We start from the raw sequence: 19,925 nt of genomic DNA, 5'->3' as shown, positions 1-19,925 counted from the left end.
ATACAAGAGACTTGGAATATTCGCGGATTTTAAAAACCCATTGAACTACCGGCGTGAGAGAAATATCAACTTGTTAGAAGCAATTAGTCAAGTTTGGGAACACCTGGTAAGCTTTGTAAGTGCGTCACGTTTTCCGTGATGGAAAAGTTTGCCCAGACTTGTGTGTTGGGTACGATTTGTGTGTGTGGTAGGTAAGTTCACGTATACAATCATTCGGTGCAGGGTGCGTTGTTTTTAATGCTTTGAAATGAATATCGCTATCGTTATTGTAGTTATTGTTATTATTATTACATTATTTCTTCGGGAACGAGTCACGTTTTTAAGCACGATTGCACAGTCGAGTGGTCAATAGATTTTACGTCGCGAAAAAACTCCGGAATAAAATCGTCACCACCCACTTTACGCAACTTTTATTTTATATACGCGTACTAAACTTTGAGCAAACACTTTGTATTTTGTTCAGGACTCAAACTGAAAGATACACGTTCAGTAGCGATTGTTTCAAACACTTTTCGAACCAAACGATCATTTTAAAAATTAATCAAATTCAAGAAAATCCTGATACTCCGAATTTTCCTTTGATCGTATCCCACCGAACAGCATTGAGTGAGTCATACTTTAAGAAAATTGCGGAAATGAGATAAAACTGAAAATTTACCTCTGGCAGTAATAGATAAATTGTGAAGACTCTTACATCCAACATCAATGAAAAAACTTACTTCTTTTTGAATTACTCCACCAGCTATATTTCTCCGTCCATTTCACCAAAAATCCATTTCTTCAGTTGCGAACATAATATCATTTTAACATATTAATTAAAGTTCTTTCTATTTCGAAAATCATACTGACGGTGATTCAATCTGTTGTCGTCAGATTCGTGAACATATAAGTCTGCATAAACGAAGAATTCTTTCGCCCAGTGAAAGTGATCTGATAGTTGTATATCAGTTCGTCCAAGTCAGCGCCGTTGGGAAAGGAGTGTGAATTTTTCCTCGCTGAAAATAATAAATGCATTGAAAGAAAAAAGTCCATGTACGTTTAAATTTCTAGAAACAATTAGATTTTTTACAAGTCCAAGACAGTTGAACAAAATTTCATCTCCTTACCCTCGTTAACGAAGAAATTGGCGAAGTATTGACTCGCGAGTGAAGCCTCTGGATTGTGCGGGATATTCTTATTAGCTACCCATTCGTACAAATTTTTCTCAGGGTGAAATTGTATCCCGTAAAAAGGCAGCTCGACGTGCTCAATACTGGATATGAACTCAAGCCCGTTCCAATCGTGATTAACCGACATTACCCTGAACACCGAAGTAAGATTGACTTTCTTCAAGTCCTGTAGAACGTATTGCAAAAATTTTAAAAGTAAGTTACAGCCAGTAAGTTACAATTTGTAGAAAAACATTGCATACTAACATCTCGAGTGACGCAGTACTGGTGGAAGTTTGCCGTTACGTCGTAAGTTGATAAAATATCAATTACTTTTTCCGAAGCATTTTCGAACATCCGGCTAGATTTGAAATCTGTTGATAAATTACGACAGTAAAATTTCTATATCAAAACTGGTATCACAAAAAACGCACGATATCAGATTAAAATCAGTCTCTTGTATCACGATCGATATCTACTTAACTTCAATTCCTCAAACTTGTACTCTGATTCATGATTTCACAATTATCGTGAACAAATAGTAGTCAGTAAATACTTATCAGAAAAATCACGGTTTACCCTAATGACCAAAAATAGATTTCGACGCGTGAATTAGGTGCTCACGGATTTCACTCACCCGATACGAATTCCAGAGGCAAGGCCTGTTTGTTACTTGAACAATCGGTTCGATGCTCGATACCACCGGCCGCTACATAAGTCATCAATTCGAAGCCCAAACACGTACCCCAAATTGGAAAATAGTCGCCCTGATTGTTGAGTCTTGTAGCGATACTGCATGGCGTGGAAAATTAAATCAAGAAATTATCATTTTACACCTTCACTTGACGTTTACGTCAGATGATGGCAGTGTGGTCGTATAATTACGTGTAAATAATCGCTCCAGCTTCGGCATATCCATCGCTCACGTTAAAATACGAGCTACCACCTGGCCAAAGAACGCTGAAAATTAACCAAGATTTGCGTTAGAGAATCCGGGTCACGTGGAAAGGTAGCGTTAAATATCGTTCCATTTCTCACCCATTTACTTTGCTGAGAATGTCTTCGTAGTAAGACTCGTCTTTGCCGATCCTGTCAAACAGAGAATTAATGTACGCTTTATGTAGGCATTTGGCTGGTAATTAAATATACGTTGTGTGGGCAACATTTCGCGCAAAAATCGGCCACATGTTAATTGACTTTTTTACAACCGCTGTTCGCGCTTCACGATCGTGACACACACAGATACACAGGCACATGCGCTTCTAGAGCATCCAGTTATGTTCGTTATTACGCTACGAAATAACTCTTACCATATTGGCACGGCTAAAGCTCCGGCACCTTCGACAAATTTCACGTAAGATGCAGCGATATAACTTTCGTACTGGTTCGGATACTTCAGGTTAAGCGAGTAGCTGATTTCCTGCGTCAAAATCCCTTGATAAACGATGCAACGTGATTAGAGATATGCAACCAGTTGATAAATAGACATCATTATACACAGCGATTCAGTAATGTACACTAGAAGTCTCTGATTTCATTTTTTTCCACTATTTTCTTTTCCCCACTATTACTTGTCATACTCACCGATGATCGGTCGATCGTTCAAATAATCTGTCCGTTCAACTACAGAGAGAGATATAGCATCAGAAATATGCAAACACAGAGCCAATAGACCGAGCAATAAGCAGAGTGCTGATTTCATTGTGCCAGGTCAACTACTAAACTCGATATCCATACTTTACCGGTATTTGTAGAGTCGGATTAGAACCGTTCACGCAAACTCGGTAGTTAACAAATTGCTCTCTAGCGTCAGCGCGGGTTATCGACACACGCTTAAGACGTTTTTGCAAGTAAGATTAGATTCCAAAACAACGAACTCTTGTCGCTGGCAGAGATAACGTTTGCCTAGCTCGAGCGGACGGTAAACGTTCTTTGTACGACTTATCATCAATTTAAATCCACTATTATTCACACACATCAACGGACTGCAGTCTGTAACTGACTCGTAACACTTATCTACGAACAGCTTTAATACCACCGACATGTAACTGCCTGTAAAATATAATTCAATCCTTTCCACGAAGGAAGACAAACAACGCGTTATCTATGCGTATGTAGATAGTAATGCGGTACAGGAAGTACCTCAAATACAGTTTATCAATGCTATTCGTAGAAGCCACTTGTGTATAGATACTTGAAACTACAGTTGGCCAAGCTGAGCACACTAAATTGTTGTCAATGATTTCATTAAAACGTCTGTAATGGCAGATCAATTTAGAAAAAGAGTAGCGGAACTGCAATTGACTTCATCCCGCAATGTCGTAGAGATTCGTTTTTTAAGAATAATCCAAGAATATAAATAATGAATTTTTTGCAGTAAGCGATGTATGTACAAATACATTATTAGACCCTTGATTTGTGTCACTATAATGCGTAATTCAATCTTCATAAAGTTCTAAAGTATAATTTTCACCCCCATTTTATCCCTCGTTCAATTGTCCATCAGCCGATGGCGTTTATTATCCGTTATCGTAACGTTCAAAGAAAAGAGGAACGATTGAACGGCATGCGGAAAAATCAGCTGGCAAGAAGGAAATAATAAAACGAAAAAATGTAGTTAGACGTGAAGATACGAATGATCGTGATCCGTGAAAAGTTAGAAACGTGCGAAAACCATGGAGTCGGACAAAGATGAAAACCGACTTGCAAGAGCACTGCTACAGAATCTTCCGAAAGCTATAAAAAACCTGTTCCGTCGGGGAAACCTCCGTCAGCTTATATAACCATGCCATTCGCCGACCACTCGTCTCCGAAAATTGTTACTGCGAGGAAAGATGCTGCTCGGATGGAGATCGTTCGTGCCGGCGCCAATTACCCGAACGCTGTGCCGAGCACGTACCGTGAAAACCCGTCACATCCAGCAGCCCTCAATTCACAATCAACCCCAAGAAAGCAGTACGTAACGAGAACCTGCACCGTTTTAACGTCTCGACGAAACAGTCGCCCTATGCCAGCCTTCGGGGCGACGAGGGACGAGGGCGCCGTTGGACCCATCGCTGGTTTGTCTATTTATGCCGACGCCGCTCGTCTCCAGTGTCGTCGACGGCCGACGAAGCCTCCCTCTTCGATACCGCGGGTGCGTTTAACCCTTTCACTTTAAAATCAAAACATTGACTCAAAATGCCTTTATTTGCACTGATTGTGAGAAAAATTTCATTCGGTATTTCGTTCACTTTGTTCTCCTTATTTTCCATTTGAAATACAATGTACACGTGTGGATATTAATTCAGAGACGGCTAGTTATTTTACGTTGGTACCGCAGATTGGGACGTAGCGGCCGGTTGACACTTGCACTGCAAGCTGAATCTTCGTCGCCAACGTAAAATAACTAACCCTCTCTGAATTAATATCCTCATGTGTACATCCAATGCCAATTTCCTGTCATGTACTATAACTGGTTATACAGATAGGTTTTATACAAAACCTCTTTATTGGAATAAAGGAAACCCAAAAAATAATTATGCCACATCTATTCGTAAGCTGTATAATAAATTTATCAGCGTGAACTTTCGTTTGAAAAACAAACTTAAACCTCTAGAGGTGTGAACATTTTTACTCAATACAGCAATGTACATACCATTTCAACATTCTTACTGCACACTATGAAATATCATATACGTTTCAGCCACCGCGTCCAGAGCCGCTACAAACGATGGCAAAAGGTCCAACAGCTGATACGATAATATCAATGATCGCCGCTGGCAAAAAGCCGCCCGTACCGGAGGAGTGGCAAATTAATGAGCATAAAAAGTGGCTCTCAAAAATCTCTGCGTCTATGGCCACAGCTGTATCAGCTCACCGGCAGAATCTACAGAATAATTCAATAAAGAAATTAGCGTTCGAATCAAGCCCCTTGGAAGTTGGTCGTAATAGCATGATCCTACCGGACAAAATACCCGGGCATTATCAGACCTGGAGTGAAGCGTTCTCCGAGGATAGATTCATCCGTCTTTCCCATCCTATGGGACCCGGTGGAGCCCGGTACCCCGAGAATTATCCACCGGGGATAACGGAGTCCCTAAACGAATCTACCTACGATCATAGCGGTTTGGAAACCGAAACGACATCCTTTCTCCGGTTCAAAATAACCCCGATGATAGACGCAGGAATTCAAAGCGATAGTATGCGATTGAAAAGGATTTCATTACCAGACCTTTCGTACTTTCGCGTATATTTCGATGTTTCAACCACGCCTTTTATGCGATAAGGTCAGACCCTGGTCAGTCCGGAAACGATAAATCATAAAGATCCTTCAAGATCGATTTCATCGAGTTCTGATGCCTCCGACCTCTCGCTCGGCATCCTGAGTATGACGGAGTCTCAAGCGTACGTTCTGGAGCGAGTATTCGAGCCAAAACCCTTGCCGTAAGTTCGAAAGTGTTTCTTATGCACATATCATATATGTGCATGGGTATTTGGTGTGTCAGGTGACTTGCAGTCAGTGATTTAATTTCACTTATTTTAGAACCGCCTACAGCGTGGCTGCTAAATTGCAGAGAGCTAAGCTACGAGATCTACCGATAGACGTAGCGGAAAGAGAGACTTTTCGCACACCAAAAAGCACATGTGATCCTTACTCGAAAATGAAAACTCATACAGACAGAGGGTGCGTTGATTGATAGAGCTTTGGAAAGAACCGATATCGATGCAAGAAGTTCAGCATAATATTTACTTTGCTTTGGAGTTTGCGCAATTCTGTAGCGAAATCTTAATTGTCCAAATTGTAGGACAATACATAAAATTGATTTAATGGTGCAGATGAAAATTGTTCATTGTGACTATGAAATAAAACGGTGGGGCCTCGCAGAGAAAAAATTAACACCATCCTACAGGTTATTTGAATCTATAGGGTATTTTCGAGGACATGGAAAGTGAAATAATTTTTATAAATTCCACGGTAAGATATGATGAGTACACGGAGGGAAAGAGTTAATTGAGTCAAGTGATATTCGTTTGATTCAACTAACAACAAATGCTGTAGTCAAAAGCGGCGAACACAATACTTGCTTCATTCAAGATAATACTTTTGTCGGACGAAATACTTTTGACAAATTAATATAGAATTGAATCAAGCTTTTGAATGATCGTGCTATCTATTTATTCATTACTAGTATTAAAACACTCGCTCGCTAAAGCTCGCTCGGGGTCGGATGCCTAGTGTAATTGGTTTTTGTGCTTGTGCGCTCGCTTACTCGTTGTCAGTGTTTTACCAGATGATATAGTTGTAGGGGAGACTGGGGCACGATGACTCCCCAAAAAATTCTGGTATCTGCTTCACAGTATACAGAATAAACACTGTTTTTGTGCATGTGACGCAAACCGAATCTGCCCGTAAGATTTTTTCTATATAATCCTACAAATCACGTTTATACATGCATGTAAGTATAACGTATTGTGATTTTATGACAATAAATTTCGTCAAAAAATATCACAGAACAATCACCTAAGTCCTAACAGATTTGAAACACGACGCACATCAATTTTAGCTCTAATAGAACAACGTTATTATCATGTATTCCTATGTATACAATGCCAACCACTCACCAATTTCAATTTGTTGATCCTGGTCGTTAGGTTTTTTTCCGATTCAAAATGTTATCTGAAGCATGCATATTGGTTCGATTGTACAAAACATGACGTTTTCAATAATCAAACTTGTAAACTTGAAAATTAGTCCAGAAGGTCAAAAGTCATCAGGTCAAAGACCTGGACAGCCAAAACCACGAAGCACTTGTCCCTGAAGTCGAGTTTCACCAGGAAGCGGACCTGGAGCGGAGAACCTACGCAGCGCTTAGTCAAGTCACCAGGTCAAGAACTTGGACAGCCAGAACTACGGAGCTCTTTTCCTGGATGTCAAAATCCACCAGATGGAGGACCTGGACAGCCAGAACTACAGAAAATTATTCCTGAAGGTCAAAAGTCACCAGGTCAAGGACCTGGATAGCCAGAACTACGGAGCGCTTGTTCTGGAAGTCGAGTTTCACCAGGTAGTCGACCTGGAGCGCAGAAACTACGGAGCGCTTGTCCCTGAAGTCAAGTTTCTCCAGGTAGCGGACCTGGAGCGTAGAAACTACGGAGCGCTTGTCCTGGAAGTCGATTTTCACCAGGTAGCGGACCTGGAGCATAGAAACTACGGAGCGCTTGTCCTGGAAAACGAGTTTCACCAGATAGCGTACCTGGAGCGCAGAAACTACGAACCACTTGTCCATGAAGTCGAATTGCACCAGGTAGCGGACCTGGAGCGCAGGAACCACGGAGCGCTTGTAATGGAAGTCGAGTGACTCCAGGAAGCGGACCCGGAGCGCAAGATCCAGGAGGTTGAGAACCCGGTACTCGAAATTTCCGGAGCGCAATTTTCGTACGTCCGCTCTATTGCGCGGTTGTTTCCAGACTGAGGAATTCGGCTAGCTGATATTCATCTATATAGATTGATGACGTCAAGAAAAAAAAAATTTTGGATGACGTCACTTTCTGAACATCCGAACATCCGACATCCAAACTTTGGTTTCGAACTTTAATACTATGTATGATGATGTATGACTTTAATATCATGTATGATGTATCACAGCGTGAGTTCCTTGGAATAATGTGAATTTTGAATGAAAAAAATCTGCGATTGTAATGACTAAAAATGTGATGGAACGCACCTTAATCGTTTTGTTTTAAAAATATGAAATCAAAACAAATTGAGCTTGTTGAGTCAAATTCATGTTTTGTTGAGTCAAGAGTTCAATGGTTGAAGTAATAAAATTTGTTGTTACAAAAATTGAATTGACTGAACATTAGAATTATTCAAATGCACAAAATGTATTCTTCGAATGATGTTTTTTATAATTTTGTTGACTCTAAATTTTATGGAATTTACTTGATAATTTGACATTACCCAATAAACACACACCAGTATAAATTTCGTATATGAAACGTCGAAGTCGTTTAATAATGGTATAAGTATAAAATTCAACCGTATCACATATACTGTAATATTTCGGATGGATATTATTCGTATGATTACTCTGTTTATTATGCGTATTTCATTATACAGAAGTTTAAAATACGTATTATTATAGCAAAAGCAACGTATAGTATATTTGTTCATTATTCGTACGAAAATCGTTTAAAACTTATATGTTTAACGATGTTGGTACTCCATCTTTCAACGTTTTATCAGAATCGTTTCATTTGAATTTACAAATTACGAGCTATTAACGTTCACGAAATTCGTTTATGATTTTGGTAATCACAACATATAATATTCATTCATGACACAACTGCCAGCAACTTTAATTAGACGTTTATCATACTTCCTATTCACCATTGCACAGCAGTATATTGATTGTTTTATGAACGTATATCTTCGACTATTATAATGTACGTTTTATTGGTATTTCTGATCTACGCGTGATAGACGTTTATGAAATTCATTTTCAATCTTGGTGTCTACAACATCTATATATATATATATTAGGGTGTGTCGAAAATGAACTTTTTTTTTTTCTTCGCTCCTACCACTCAAAACTTTAGGTTTTGACATTAAAGAGGTCCTCGTTCAAGGAGGGCGCTGTAGCTTGAAGTTTAGAAGTCGCTCAACGAGGATTTAGGTTTCCCATCTAATTAACACGTAAAAAATATTGTTTTTCGTTCAAAATGATGTCAGGCAACCATAAAATTGGCGATGTCTGTATTTCTTGGCTTATTTGAAAGCATGACTCATCCCCTAAACGATGATAGGTCGTTTTTCGACTTACCTTGTTCCAATTTTTTTTTACGCCACTTTTCGACCACAATAGTCACTTTTTCAAGTTTACAAAGTCTCCAAGGTATCAATGAGTCCAAAATGAATTGCTACAAGTATTGATTCTTGATTCGAATATAAATAACCAATTCTAAAAATTGGTAAATTCCGTATCTTCAATTTTATTCAAAAAACCATGTTTATTTTGAGAAATTTTGTATGTTTCACTAATTTTTGGAATTGGTTATTTATATTCGAATCAAGAATCAATACTTGTAGCAATTCATTTTGAACTCATTGATACATTGGAGACTTTGTAAACTTGAAAAAGTGACTATTGTGGTCGAAAAGTGGCGTAAAAAAAATTGGTACAAGGTAAGTCGAAAAACGACCTATCATCGTTTAGGGGATGAGTCATGCTTTCAAATAAGCCAAGAAGCACAGAAATCGCCAATTTTTTGGATGCCTGACATCATTTTGAACGAAAAACAATATTTTTTACGTGTTAATTAGATGGGAAACCTAAATCCTCGTTGAGCGACTTCTAAACTTCAAGCTACAGCGCCCTCCTTGAACGAGGACCTCTTTAATGTCAAAACCTAAAGTTTTGAGTGGTAGGAGCGAAGAAAAAAAAAAGTTCATTTTCGACACACCCTAATATATATATATATATATATATATATATATATATATATTGTACATTCATCATACAACTACCAGCAACCCCAATTAAGCGCTTAATTATTGCGGTTTTCCACTATTGCACAGAAATATATTCATCGTTTGATGAACGTATTTTTTCAACGATTATTGTTCACGTTTTACTGCTACTTGTGATCTACGTTCAATAACCGTTTATGAAATTTATTCAATATCGGACTATTTTCAAGATACATTGAATTGTATAATATGTATATTTGATCAAATGGGTTCATACTTGTTTTACTTCAACACGATTGAGGAAAATTCAACGTTGAGTACAATATTCAGATTATGAACGCACTTTTAGTATTCATGTATGCGGAACCGCCTGATGCCAAGCGGTGGCCAAATCAGTTGATTATCTTATAATTAGTTTCCGAAAAATGGACTTTAATTACCCGTTATTTTGATGCCAATATTATGTGGTAACTAAAGCTGAACACTGATCTTGTATTCATTTACCGGTGCATGGAACATAGATATAACCAATAAAAGGAAGAGAATAAAGAAGTGTCCGAAACGTGAATAATTTCGTACCAAGAATAATAATTTATTGTACATTTTTATAATTATTTCACAATATTGGTTATCATATTATAATATATTAAATCTCATTATTTGGCACGAATTACGTCAAGACTTCAATATCTTGTATGAGTACTTGCTAAAACAAGCGTTCATCATATCCTGTCGCATTTTTAACGTCGTTTGTACGTTTATTTTTCGCGCTATTTTATCGGAGTTCTGTGCGTTATACATTGTGTCACTACTGATATATTATTCTCCTGCTCTGGTGCGTCAGCGTCGGTAACGCTGCAAGCTAGAGTAAGAGCGCAATAATTATATGTAGAGACAGAACTTATCCCATGGACCGCGCATTCATACAGTAAGTGTAAGTATAGCGAGTGGTAAGACAAGGACAGCTCGGAATAACACGGGCATATATGGCAAAGTTGATTCCCTTTTGGGCACGATCTCTCTGTCGCTCTTGCGTCTCCTCTATCTTTGTCTTTGTCTGGGAGCCTATATTCATCCCCACCCTTGCAACTGGCCTCAGGCGCTGGTTATGGCGTTATTCGTCAACCGAATGCGGAGGTGCTCGGATCGATCGGTGATCGTGTAGCAAAAAAGGTGAGAAGCTATTGTTAATCTGCGGCCTAGACGGAAGAAGCAAATTCGTCATTAAATAACGCTGGTAAGTACAACTACATATTTTTCCAAATATGGTGGTATTTTGTCTTAATACATCGAGCATTCTTGGTTGAAAAAATAATGTGTTTTGCAACTCAAATTCTGTCTCTTCTGTATTTTTTTCTTTCCTTTCTTTTCTTTCTTCAAAAGAAACTATGTGTAATGTTCTGCGTCTTTTTCTCTAAACCAAACGATGTACCATAAAAATATGGAATAGTTTATTGTTTATTATATAACGTTCATGAATATTTTTGAACTGTTTTTAAACGTTATTTATATGTGTTAAGTTTACTATGATACGTATATTATAGGTTAATTATATTAGTTCTTGTCGAATTTGAGGAAAACTTCATGTTAATAATCATCCCATGTGATCATGCGGTTATTAGTAACTTTTGCTCTGTATTGTTTGAAATCGGTTTCGTGTTTATTATTTTTTTAGATACCGTTTCAACATATCTATAACATACATATGAACTCGTAGCATCTTCCAAAGTAACAAAGTATAGTAATACAGCCACGTAAATATTTCTGTGCCATCGAAATCACAGAAATATTATTTTGACAATATTTTTTATTTTCTTTTCCCTTCAATTGAAAATAACAATTATTATCCATCAGAAGAAGACGGTCATGTTAGACAATAGAGACAATAGAGAAGATCCGTAGCAATAAAGCTTTTTCACCAGTTAGTGCAACAACTTATATAGAGGTTTATTAAAAATTATGTATTTTGATCCAAAATTCTGTTTTGTGTATATTTTCTTGGATTTGGGCTGAATAAATATTAAAAAGGGATTTGCACCTGAATAATTTTGTAAACACTGGTAAAAATAGTGGTCATCTACCCATCAAACGTATATAATACGCAGGAAATTCGTAACAAGTAATTTTATTCCATTGGATTTGACTTTGATCTTTACCGATAAACGTATAGTATACTCATGATTTACGTTCAGTAGTAGGCGTCATGATATACTATTCGAAAAGTATTAGAATATAAGCAGGACATCGGCCCAGAATTGGTTCAACGTTAAACTACGATCTTGTTTAATTTGTAGTAACAATAAATAGCGATACATAGAACTATAAGTACTATAGAATAATAATATTAGTAACAGTACTATCTAGTCCTGAAATATATCACGATTCCTACTACTGAACGTAAATCATGAGTATACTATGCGTTTATCGGTAAATGTCAGAGTCAAATCCAATAGAATGAAACTACTCATTACCTGCGTATTATATACGTTCGATGGGTAGCTGACCACGTTTTTTATTCGTGTTTACAAAATTGTTCGGCTACAAATGCCTTTTTAATATTTATTTAGCCCAAATCCAAGAAAATATACACGAAACAGCATTTTTGATCAAATTACTTAATTTTCAATAAAATTTTATATAAATTGTTGCGCTAACTCGTGTAAAAGCTTTATTGCTATGAATCTTCTGTATTGACTCACGTACTACGTTCATTAGGTTCATTTAACTTTTAGTTTTCAGAGTGGTGTGCGGATATTTACGACAAATAAGGCAAGCACGTTAAAGCGTACATCATTTCTTGTCTGGTGTGTATTATTATTTAGTTTTATAACATGCCTCATGATTTAAAAGTTCTGAGTAAACGACATTTGCGTCGCAAAACAGCTATAAATACTCGTAAAGTATTACTGAGTATTGCAGGCAATAATTGTGCACTCGAGCACCTTACGAAATCACAATTAAAAGATGCTAGTCATGAACATGTGTCTTGTATCGGAGAATATGTGCACTCTATAGATAGCGATTATGATGTTGATCATATCCATCAAAGTAATGAACAGAATGAAGAAAACTCTAATTCGAACCGCGATAATAAAGATTTCAAAGACATCGAAAGTGACATAGATAGCATCAAAGCTACGTTGTACAGTTCTGAAGATAATTCAAGTTCCGTCAGCGATGAAGTGCATTTAGATGATGAAACGAACTTTGTTGAAAATTTGCGCGACTGGGCATCTTCAAATAACATCACACATAACGCGATCGATCAATTGCTAGCATTATTGAAACCAGCACATCCTATCTTACCCTTAAGTGCTAGGACTCTACTTCACACGTCACGACGTATTGAAACGTTAAATTTAGACAACGGAGAAATGTGTTATTTCGGTTTGGAGAAATGCTTGAGACAAAAACTCGAGTCAGGTCTCAAAAAAGGACTGTCACCTGAACATACGTTGCGAGTTGATTTTAATATTGATGGGATTCCCGTTTATAAAAGTAGCGGAACATCATTTTGGCCAATTTTGGGACGCAGTATTTCAATGATCGATGATAGCCCATTTGTAATTGGTGTTTATTATGGTACGGGTAAACCGATGCCACTATCTTCATATTTACGAGATTTAATTAAAGAAACGTCACGTTTAAGCACCAATGGTTTTGAGTTTAATGGCACCAAATACTTTGTCAGAGTTGGTTTATTCGCGTGTGACGCGCCCGCGAGATCTATGTTGAAAATGTGTTTAGGACATTCGGGTAAGGATGCTTGCGAGAGGTGTAAGATTCGCGCAGTTCATCTCAACCGTAAACTGTGTTATCCATGTGACACCGAATTCCAGAAGCGAAAAGATAGTGATTTTGTTGCACCTAGTGAAAACGATCGTCACGTTAAAGGACGTTCGCCTCTTTTAGATCTTTACGTGGGACTAGTCTCCCAATTTCCTTTAGATCCCATGCATTTAATCTACCTGGGAATTTTGAAGAGGTTGCTCCTTAAATACTGGGTCGAGGGTTCACGTGATTGCAAATTGTCTAAGGATATTTTGTTAGAAATTGAACGTATAATGAAACTATTGGCGCGATATGTTCCGGCAGAGTTTCCTCGAAAGCCCCGTGGATTTTTGGATTTGCATCGATGGAAAGCGACAGAATTTAGATTTTTCTTGTTATATTCCGGCCCTGTTGTAATGCGGGATGTGCTAGATCGAAAAAAGTACAAACATTTTTTATTATTGTCTGCCGCCGTGTATATTCTATCGAATACAGCCTTGTTCTCGCGTTTTCGAAACATCGCGCAAGATATGATCGAAAAATTCGTTACTCAAGGTGCTAAGATATACGGACAAAACTTTGTCGTATATAATGTACATTCGCTGCTGCATGTCATAGACGACGTAGAACGATTTGGCCCATTAGAAGAATACAGTTGCTTTGTGTATGAAAATCATTTGGGCCATTTGAAACGACTTATTCGATCGAAACGCTTGCCGCTGCAGCAGCTGAGTAATCGACTTGAAGAACTAAGTTCTATTCGTAAAACTAATTGTCAGGAAAAATTTATTCCTAAACCCAAATTTATTGGAAATTCTCGTGAATGTCAGGCTCTGGAAACGAAAAAATTCAAAATATCAATAAAAAGGCCGGATAATGTAGTAGCTTGTGGGACAGAAATATTAGTGATCAAATCAATCCTTTTCATTGCCGGAGAATATAGAATTATAGGTACTCCGTTCAAGTACAAGCGAGACCTTTATCAGAAACCTATTAAATCTTCCAAACTAGGGATTTTTTTCGTAAGAAGTTTCAACGTAGCGAAATCTTATCGCGTCGATGATATATTACATAAATTCGTCTGTCTTCCATTTAAAGATGGTTTCGCAGTAACTCCGATACTACACGAAATGAAATAAAATTTTTATTTTTTGTTAAACATCTCAACGAAACGAGCTCTCGACAAAAAACAGATGATGAACCTACGATTCTCGGCAATGTGTACGAGGAAGAGGGATTCGTTCAAGACATGTATAGTATGTCTATGTCTACCTCGCACACATTCCCGAGAATCGTAGGTTCATTATCTCTTTTATATTAAAAGTTTGCTTCAATTGAGATGTTTAGCAAAAAATAACATTATCGTATACCTATTACCATATACCGTATATGCCGAGTCTAATTTACCTAGTAGTCCAATATACCCAACTCTACCATATGTTCATAACATCACTTTTGAGCTGATTTATTATAGTTTTGTACGTCACATTGACGTTCAAGTATTGGTTAGACATGCGTTCCCAAAATCTTCATAATGTTTCATGATCGATTCATCTTTTAACTTATATACTACCTTGCATATTCCTATGTTGATGTCCTAATTAAAAACTTTTAAACTGGCACTTTTTGCTCAGAGTGGAATAAAAGTGCTTGAATTTTGATCAAATATAAATTTATACACCAGACTAGAGAATATGATACATTTAACGATGTTTTTACTCAGTCGTGCTGCAGAACTATGTATGCGGTGATTGAATTCTTGGTTGGCGAAGATAGAGAATGCGCATTGGTACCAGTTCTTTGGCTGGTCGAAAACAACACCCAATGTTACTGGCCACGGACAAAAACTGAAGATCATTTTACAAAACTTGTAAAATCAAAGGCTGCCTATGAAAAAACATGGCCAAAGTTTGCCATTCACAAAGTACTGCATACCGGAGGTGATTATTGGAACGTAGAACTTTTTTTTACAATTGTATACGGATTGAATGTTTCAATCATATTAATTTTCACTTGGATAAGAGTTACGACGATATATTTTGATCATATTGTACATTTGTGATTAATTTTGCTAATCAATGAGCATTCGGTATTGATTGATATTCCTTGATTAACTAACAGATGACTACCACGACACCGAAGCAACGATGGCGCGCCTACTGGAGCTGGGCACGTCCGATGAATCCGGAATAATTCGCAACATCGCTAAAAAATCCACTGTAATACCTCAGCAAGATATTACCAATGACGTGGACGAGAATGAAGCTACGAACAGTGATGATGTCGAACCTGAGCCGCAAAAGAAAAAACGTAAACACAAAACCGACAAGAAGAAGGCTAAAAATCGACACGTTAGTAACAAAAAAAAAAAAACGAAGCGTTCTCGTGAAAGTTCAAGTAGTTTAGGTTACACCTCTTCAGCTGACGAGAATTTGCCACCGTCCGAAGTCGATGAATCGACTTCTAACCGTAATAAGAATACTCGCTACATTAACTCAGCCAAAGGATCTACCAAAAATCAGACACCAAAGAAAAACTTGGCCCACAAGATCGTACAGCACCAGTATAATGATAATTCCCATGAGTCACCGAATCAGTTGTCTGGATATGAAACATCAAATAGAAACATTTCTAGTAGGATCATCAGGTCTACCACGCAATATGACTTATCAAGATCCTTTTCACAACTTGAACCTTCAACCCCGACCACATCACGCGAACAGAATACCTTTGAAGAAAAAACTCTGCAGTATTTAGAACACATTAAATCCTACACTGAACAAAACCATCTGCTACTACGTAAAATCTTCTCAAAACAGAAGGAAGTCAGCATCGACGTAACAAAGAAACCAGCCGAATTCCCAAAACTTCCTCTTAACTCCATGGAAGACTTCTCCAACCTCGAAAATATCCTGAAATCCGAAGAGCATCGAACTTATTTAGTGAGTAGACCTTGCAATCATATTCAAAATATGTATGTCATGACATACGGATAGGTACTAATACCGAGCGTATTCTTCAATGAGGGCCAACCCCCTCCCTAGCGCAAACCAACACAGGCACATGAGGCTCGGCCGGGAGGGGATAGAATGCCAGTGGCCATGTTAGTCTCCACTCGACCGAACTTCACGTACGCGTCATGTGCCTGAGTTGGCTTAGCACTAGGGAGGGGGTTGTCTCTCATTGAAGAATACGCTCGGTATGTGTTGACTGCAAAGGAATAATGAAAATTACTACAGGCATACAGAATTGCGGTTCGTAACGTTTTAACCCTCTCGGACCGTATGTTGCTTCTACGCAACACGCACTTTGAGGCTTCATAAAACTGTATCGGTCGCAAGGTCAGGGTTCTAACTGCATAGTTCCATTAAGCAAGGTCAGATGGCCTTATAGATACTCCTAAACCCTGAGGTAAACTGCTTTCACCCATCGAAATATCAATATGGTGAGAGATTTTCATTCAACATGAAATCGGTCTCGGTCTGATCGAGAGGGTTAACGTTAAAAAATGCTGAAAAAATATTAGGAATCGACAATCTCCAACTAGTCAAAATTGTTATCGATGTTGATAACAGTAAGAATATTTTGAATTCAATTCGACATTCATTCATTTTAGTATTTTGTTGCAGACCGGGAAACTGGCTTCTGTTGGAGGGACAAGCGGTCGCCAATGTGTGTTGGCTATAATGAGGTCACTACTCACAAACGAATTAGCGATGCAATTCAATTGGGCAGGGAGGGACAAAGTCCCATTTCAAAAGACATTGACAATGGAAACTGTTTACGGTAATGAATAATTCATGAAATTTTCGAGAAACAGTTATTACTTGGATTTATCGTGTGAAAACAATATTATTCACACATTATTATTCAAATTATGCAAACTGTTAACTTTTTTCCCAATATATTCGAGATTCATCACAATTTACATTGAAATTATTCCTTATCAGTTATCAATATCGTGATATTGTACCTTCCTTTTGATGTATTTTTTCTCAGAGGCTGTGAAACAAACCTTTCTTGGCAAGAAGGAAATTGGTGATGCAACCGAAACCAGTGTTTCGTGTGCCGTGAAAGACTGGTTAAAACTAGCTCGATCACGGCATACCTATGTACGAAAGAAGGGCTAAGAAACTGTGGTAAACGTCAACTAATTTTAAAAACAGTCATATAAAAGTACAAATCATACAGGCATATAAATATTTCTGATATAAGTGTAATATTCTTAGCGTTTTCTGTTAGTTGTAACTACCGTGAAGACGAAAGTATAGTGTAGGTTGAGCTGTGTCTATGAGCTACAAGATGTACCTTTTTTTTTGATAAATGAGTATTTATAGATATAAGATATTTGTGTAACGTTCTAACAAAGATATAATAAAATCGATTCACATATATAAACTAAATTCGTACGCTTTCTAACTCAACCCAGACTTGTTTCTAGCTAACGTGAAATGATCTTCCTCTATAGCAGTGTACTATATACGCTTTCAATTACACATCCAAGATACGTTATGTATTCAAGTCTAGAGGTCCAATTAAAAACGTTTTTTAACACTGTATAATATTCGTTTAGACATAAATAATGAAAGATTAAAGCGTCATTAACAGAAAACATTTTGTCACGTTAGTTAAACGGACATTGTCAACACATTTTAATAGAAAAAATTTCCTTCATAATTTGAGTTTTAAAACGTACTTGCGAAACGTCTCTTAGTAGTCATCAATATCCAAATATTAGACGATTACCATAAATATTAAAATAACGGATTTTCGATACGTTTTATCAACAAATTGAGATACGATTTATAAATGTTTGGTTTCAAACGTATAAAATTTGCATATGAACAACTATCGTAAGACGTCCACCAAAAACGTTTAATAAACCGAAATCACGGCGGACATTCTTCGCAATAAAATACGTAGGTGCTGCACGTTTATTCTACAGAATAAAACGTTCTTTTTTGACGAATTTCATACGCTTTATATACTGGCATTGTTTATTGGGTACTAGGGCACACTCGAAAGATTATTGCCGAATATGAGGAAGTATACATACATAAACCTTACATGTTCAGTAGTTTTAAATTACGCGTCGTCAATATCAATTTCGATGAGTCGAATAGTGGCATAACGTTCCCTTTAATTGTTATAGACTTGATATCTAATTTGTCCTAGGTTATCCGTAACCAAATTCTTGGCCGACTACCCGGTTTTATAACTATCTCTGAAGCTACTTATAATACTACGCTTATAATACTAGTATACTGACGTTAACAATGAACATATTGTCTGCGTGTTTCGAAGCATGTGGTTTTCCTTTTACCTCGTAAACAAATCAGTGCAACTGATTCAACCAGTTACGCCAAATAAGCTCCGGTTGGATCAACAAAGTGTGGCATTTATTGATGTAAATGTTTTGTTTGCTAGATTCATATACTTATTTTACTTGAAGTATCTAACTTTTTCTGTCAGCAAACATACGAGTTGGAGGAACAATACATAAACTTCAAATATATGAACTGGTATTTAGTTGACTCAATTTCGGAAACACGTGAAAAAGTTCACTTCGAGTCAATACTTCACTCGATCGCGATGAGAAAGGCTTTTTTTTGAATCAAGGAATTCACTTGACTGAATCATTTTGACAAACTAACTAAATCGAAATTGTTGAATTGAAGTCATCGTATTTAAACCAAATAAGGGATACTAAATTGAAGTTAATGGACACCAACAATATCTATTTTGTTGATTCAAGAATTTCTTACCCTCAGTGTACATTCAACCGTCAATATTTGTGAGCATGCGAATTTGTATAAGTGAAAAGTTCTAGAGAGACTGAAGAGGGTATTCTTCACGATATAATACGATTGTTGAGTACAGTCTAAAATGCTATCTGGTTTTCTCAACTTTAGTCCGTGTTTACTGATGCATATACACCCACGTCGTTTTTTATCTTGAACCATAGGGAACCAGACGGATATTGTCCATACATACGTGTACATTTAGAATTCAATAATTTAAGAAGCTCTACGAGTGGTCGGAGTGAAGTTCATTCATAGACTATGGTAAAATAATGTACATACATACGGTGTACCAAGGTCAAAGCTCCTCGAGAATAACGTTCTTGTGCACATTCCATATGGGGTTAGTTCGATCAGAAATCTCTTTTCAGTCCTGTAAAAATTTGTTAGAAATTTTATTATTCAAACGTTGACGCGTCCGTTTGTTTTTTTTTTTAGAAATTCATTAAGAATTGGTACAAATTTTTGTCATGCATCTTGTGAAATTAAATATCGTTTTACATGTTTTTCATACACTCGAAAAATCTCCTAAAGTACTACAATTTTGATAGTACTACAATATTTTTTATATATTTTCCAAGATCTGCAACTAAGACTTTTTTCTTCATTTCACACCATTATGAAAGCACAAACGGAAATCAATCGCGTGTCCATTTACTATCCATTCAAATCAGGGATTCAAACTCGTTTCAACCGGTTAAGAAGGCATTTAAAAGCTTCGATTCAAAAGGTAGCATGCCGCAGACGAGTGCA

At 37.3% G+C, this 19,925-nt stretch overlaps 2 protein-coding genes across 7 annotated transcripts; one reads left to right on the top strand and one right to left on the bottom strand.

Annotated features, from left to right (window-relative positions):
* Nucleotides 1-719: 719 nt before the first annotated feature.
* Nucleotides 720-3,019, bottom strand: LOC124176675 (gamma-glutamyl hydrolase-like). The gene is made up of 8 exons (XM_046558251.1): nucleotides 2,733-3,019; nucleotides 2,459-2,582; nucleotides 2,187-2,237; nucleotides 2,034-2,108; nucleotides 1,786-1,940; nucleotides 1,416-1,522; nucleotides 1,107-1,335; nucleotides 720-995 (listed from the first exon to the last, which is right to left on the bottom strand). Exons 1-8 carry the CDS (start codon nucleotides 2,848-2,850, stop codon nucleotides 856-858), a joined length of 999 nt encoding a protein of 332 aa, XP_046414207.1. The 5' UTR covers nucleotides 2,851-3,019; the 3' UTR covers nucleotides 720-855.
* A 7,191-nt stretch (nucleotides 3,020-10,210) lies between these two features.
* LOC124176672 lies at nucleotides 10,211-18,021 on the top strand. Of its 6 annotated transcripts, none has more exons than XM_046558248.1 (6): nucleotides 10,211-10,837; nucleotides 12,333-12,404; nucleotides 15,095-15,311; nucleotides 15,493-16,313; nucleotides 16,988-17,157; nucleotides 17,371-18,021. In XM_046558248.1, the coding sequence occupies exons 3-6, from the start codon at nucleotides 15,110-15,112 to the stop codon at nucleotides 17,411-17,413; spliced, it is 1,236 nt and encodes a 411-aa protein (XP_046414204.1). In that variant the 5' UTR covers nucleotides 10,211-10,837; nucleotides 12,333-12,404; nucleotides 15,095-15,109; the 3' UTR covers nucleotides 17,414-18,021. The 6 variants fall into 6 exon arrangements, 5 of the variants coding, with proteins under 5 accessions (XP_046414204.1, XP_046414201.1, XP_046414202.1 ...); XM_046558245.1 differs by having other exon boundaries at nucleotides 10,231-10,837; nucleotides 17,001-17,157; nucleotides 17,371-17,774; XM_046558246.1 differs by lacking the exon at nucleotides 12,333-12,404 and having other exon boundaries at nucleotides 10,231-10,837; nucleotides 17,001-17,157; nucleotides 17,371-17,774.
* The last annotated feature ends 1,904 nt before the right edge of the window (nucleotides 18,022-19,925 follow it).

The sequence above is a fragment of the Neodiprion fabricii genome, chromosome 2 (genome assembly GCF_021155785.1).
Source record: "Neodiprion fabricii isolate iyNeoFabr1 chromosome 2, iyNeoFabr1.1, whole genome shotgun sequence".
Taxonomy (NCBI): Eukaryota; Metazoa; Arthropoda; class Insecta; order Hymenoptera; family Diprionidae; genus Neodiprion; species Neodiprion fabricii.
This window is presented reverse-complemented; position numbering and strand designations above follow the sequence as displayed.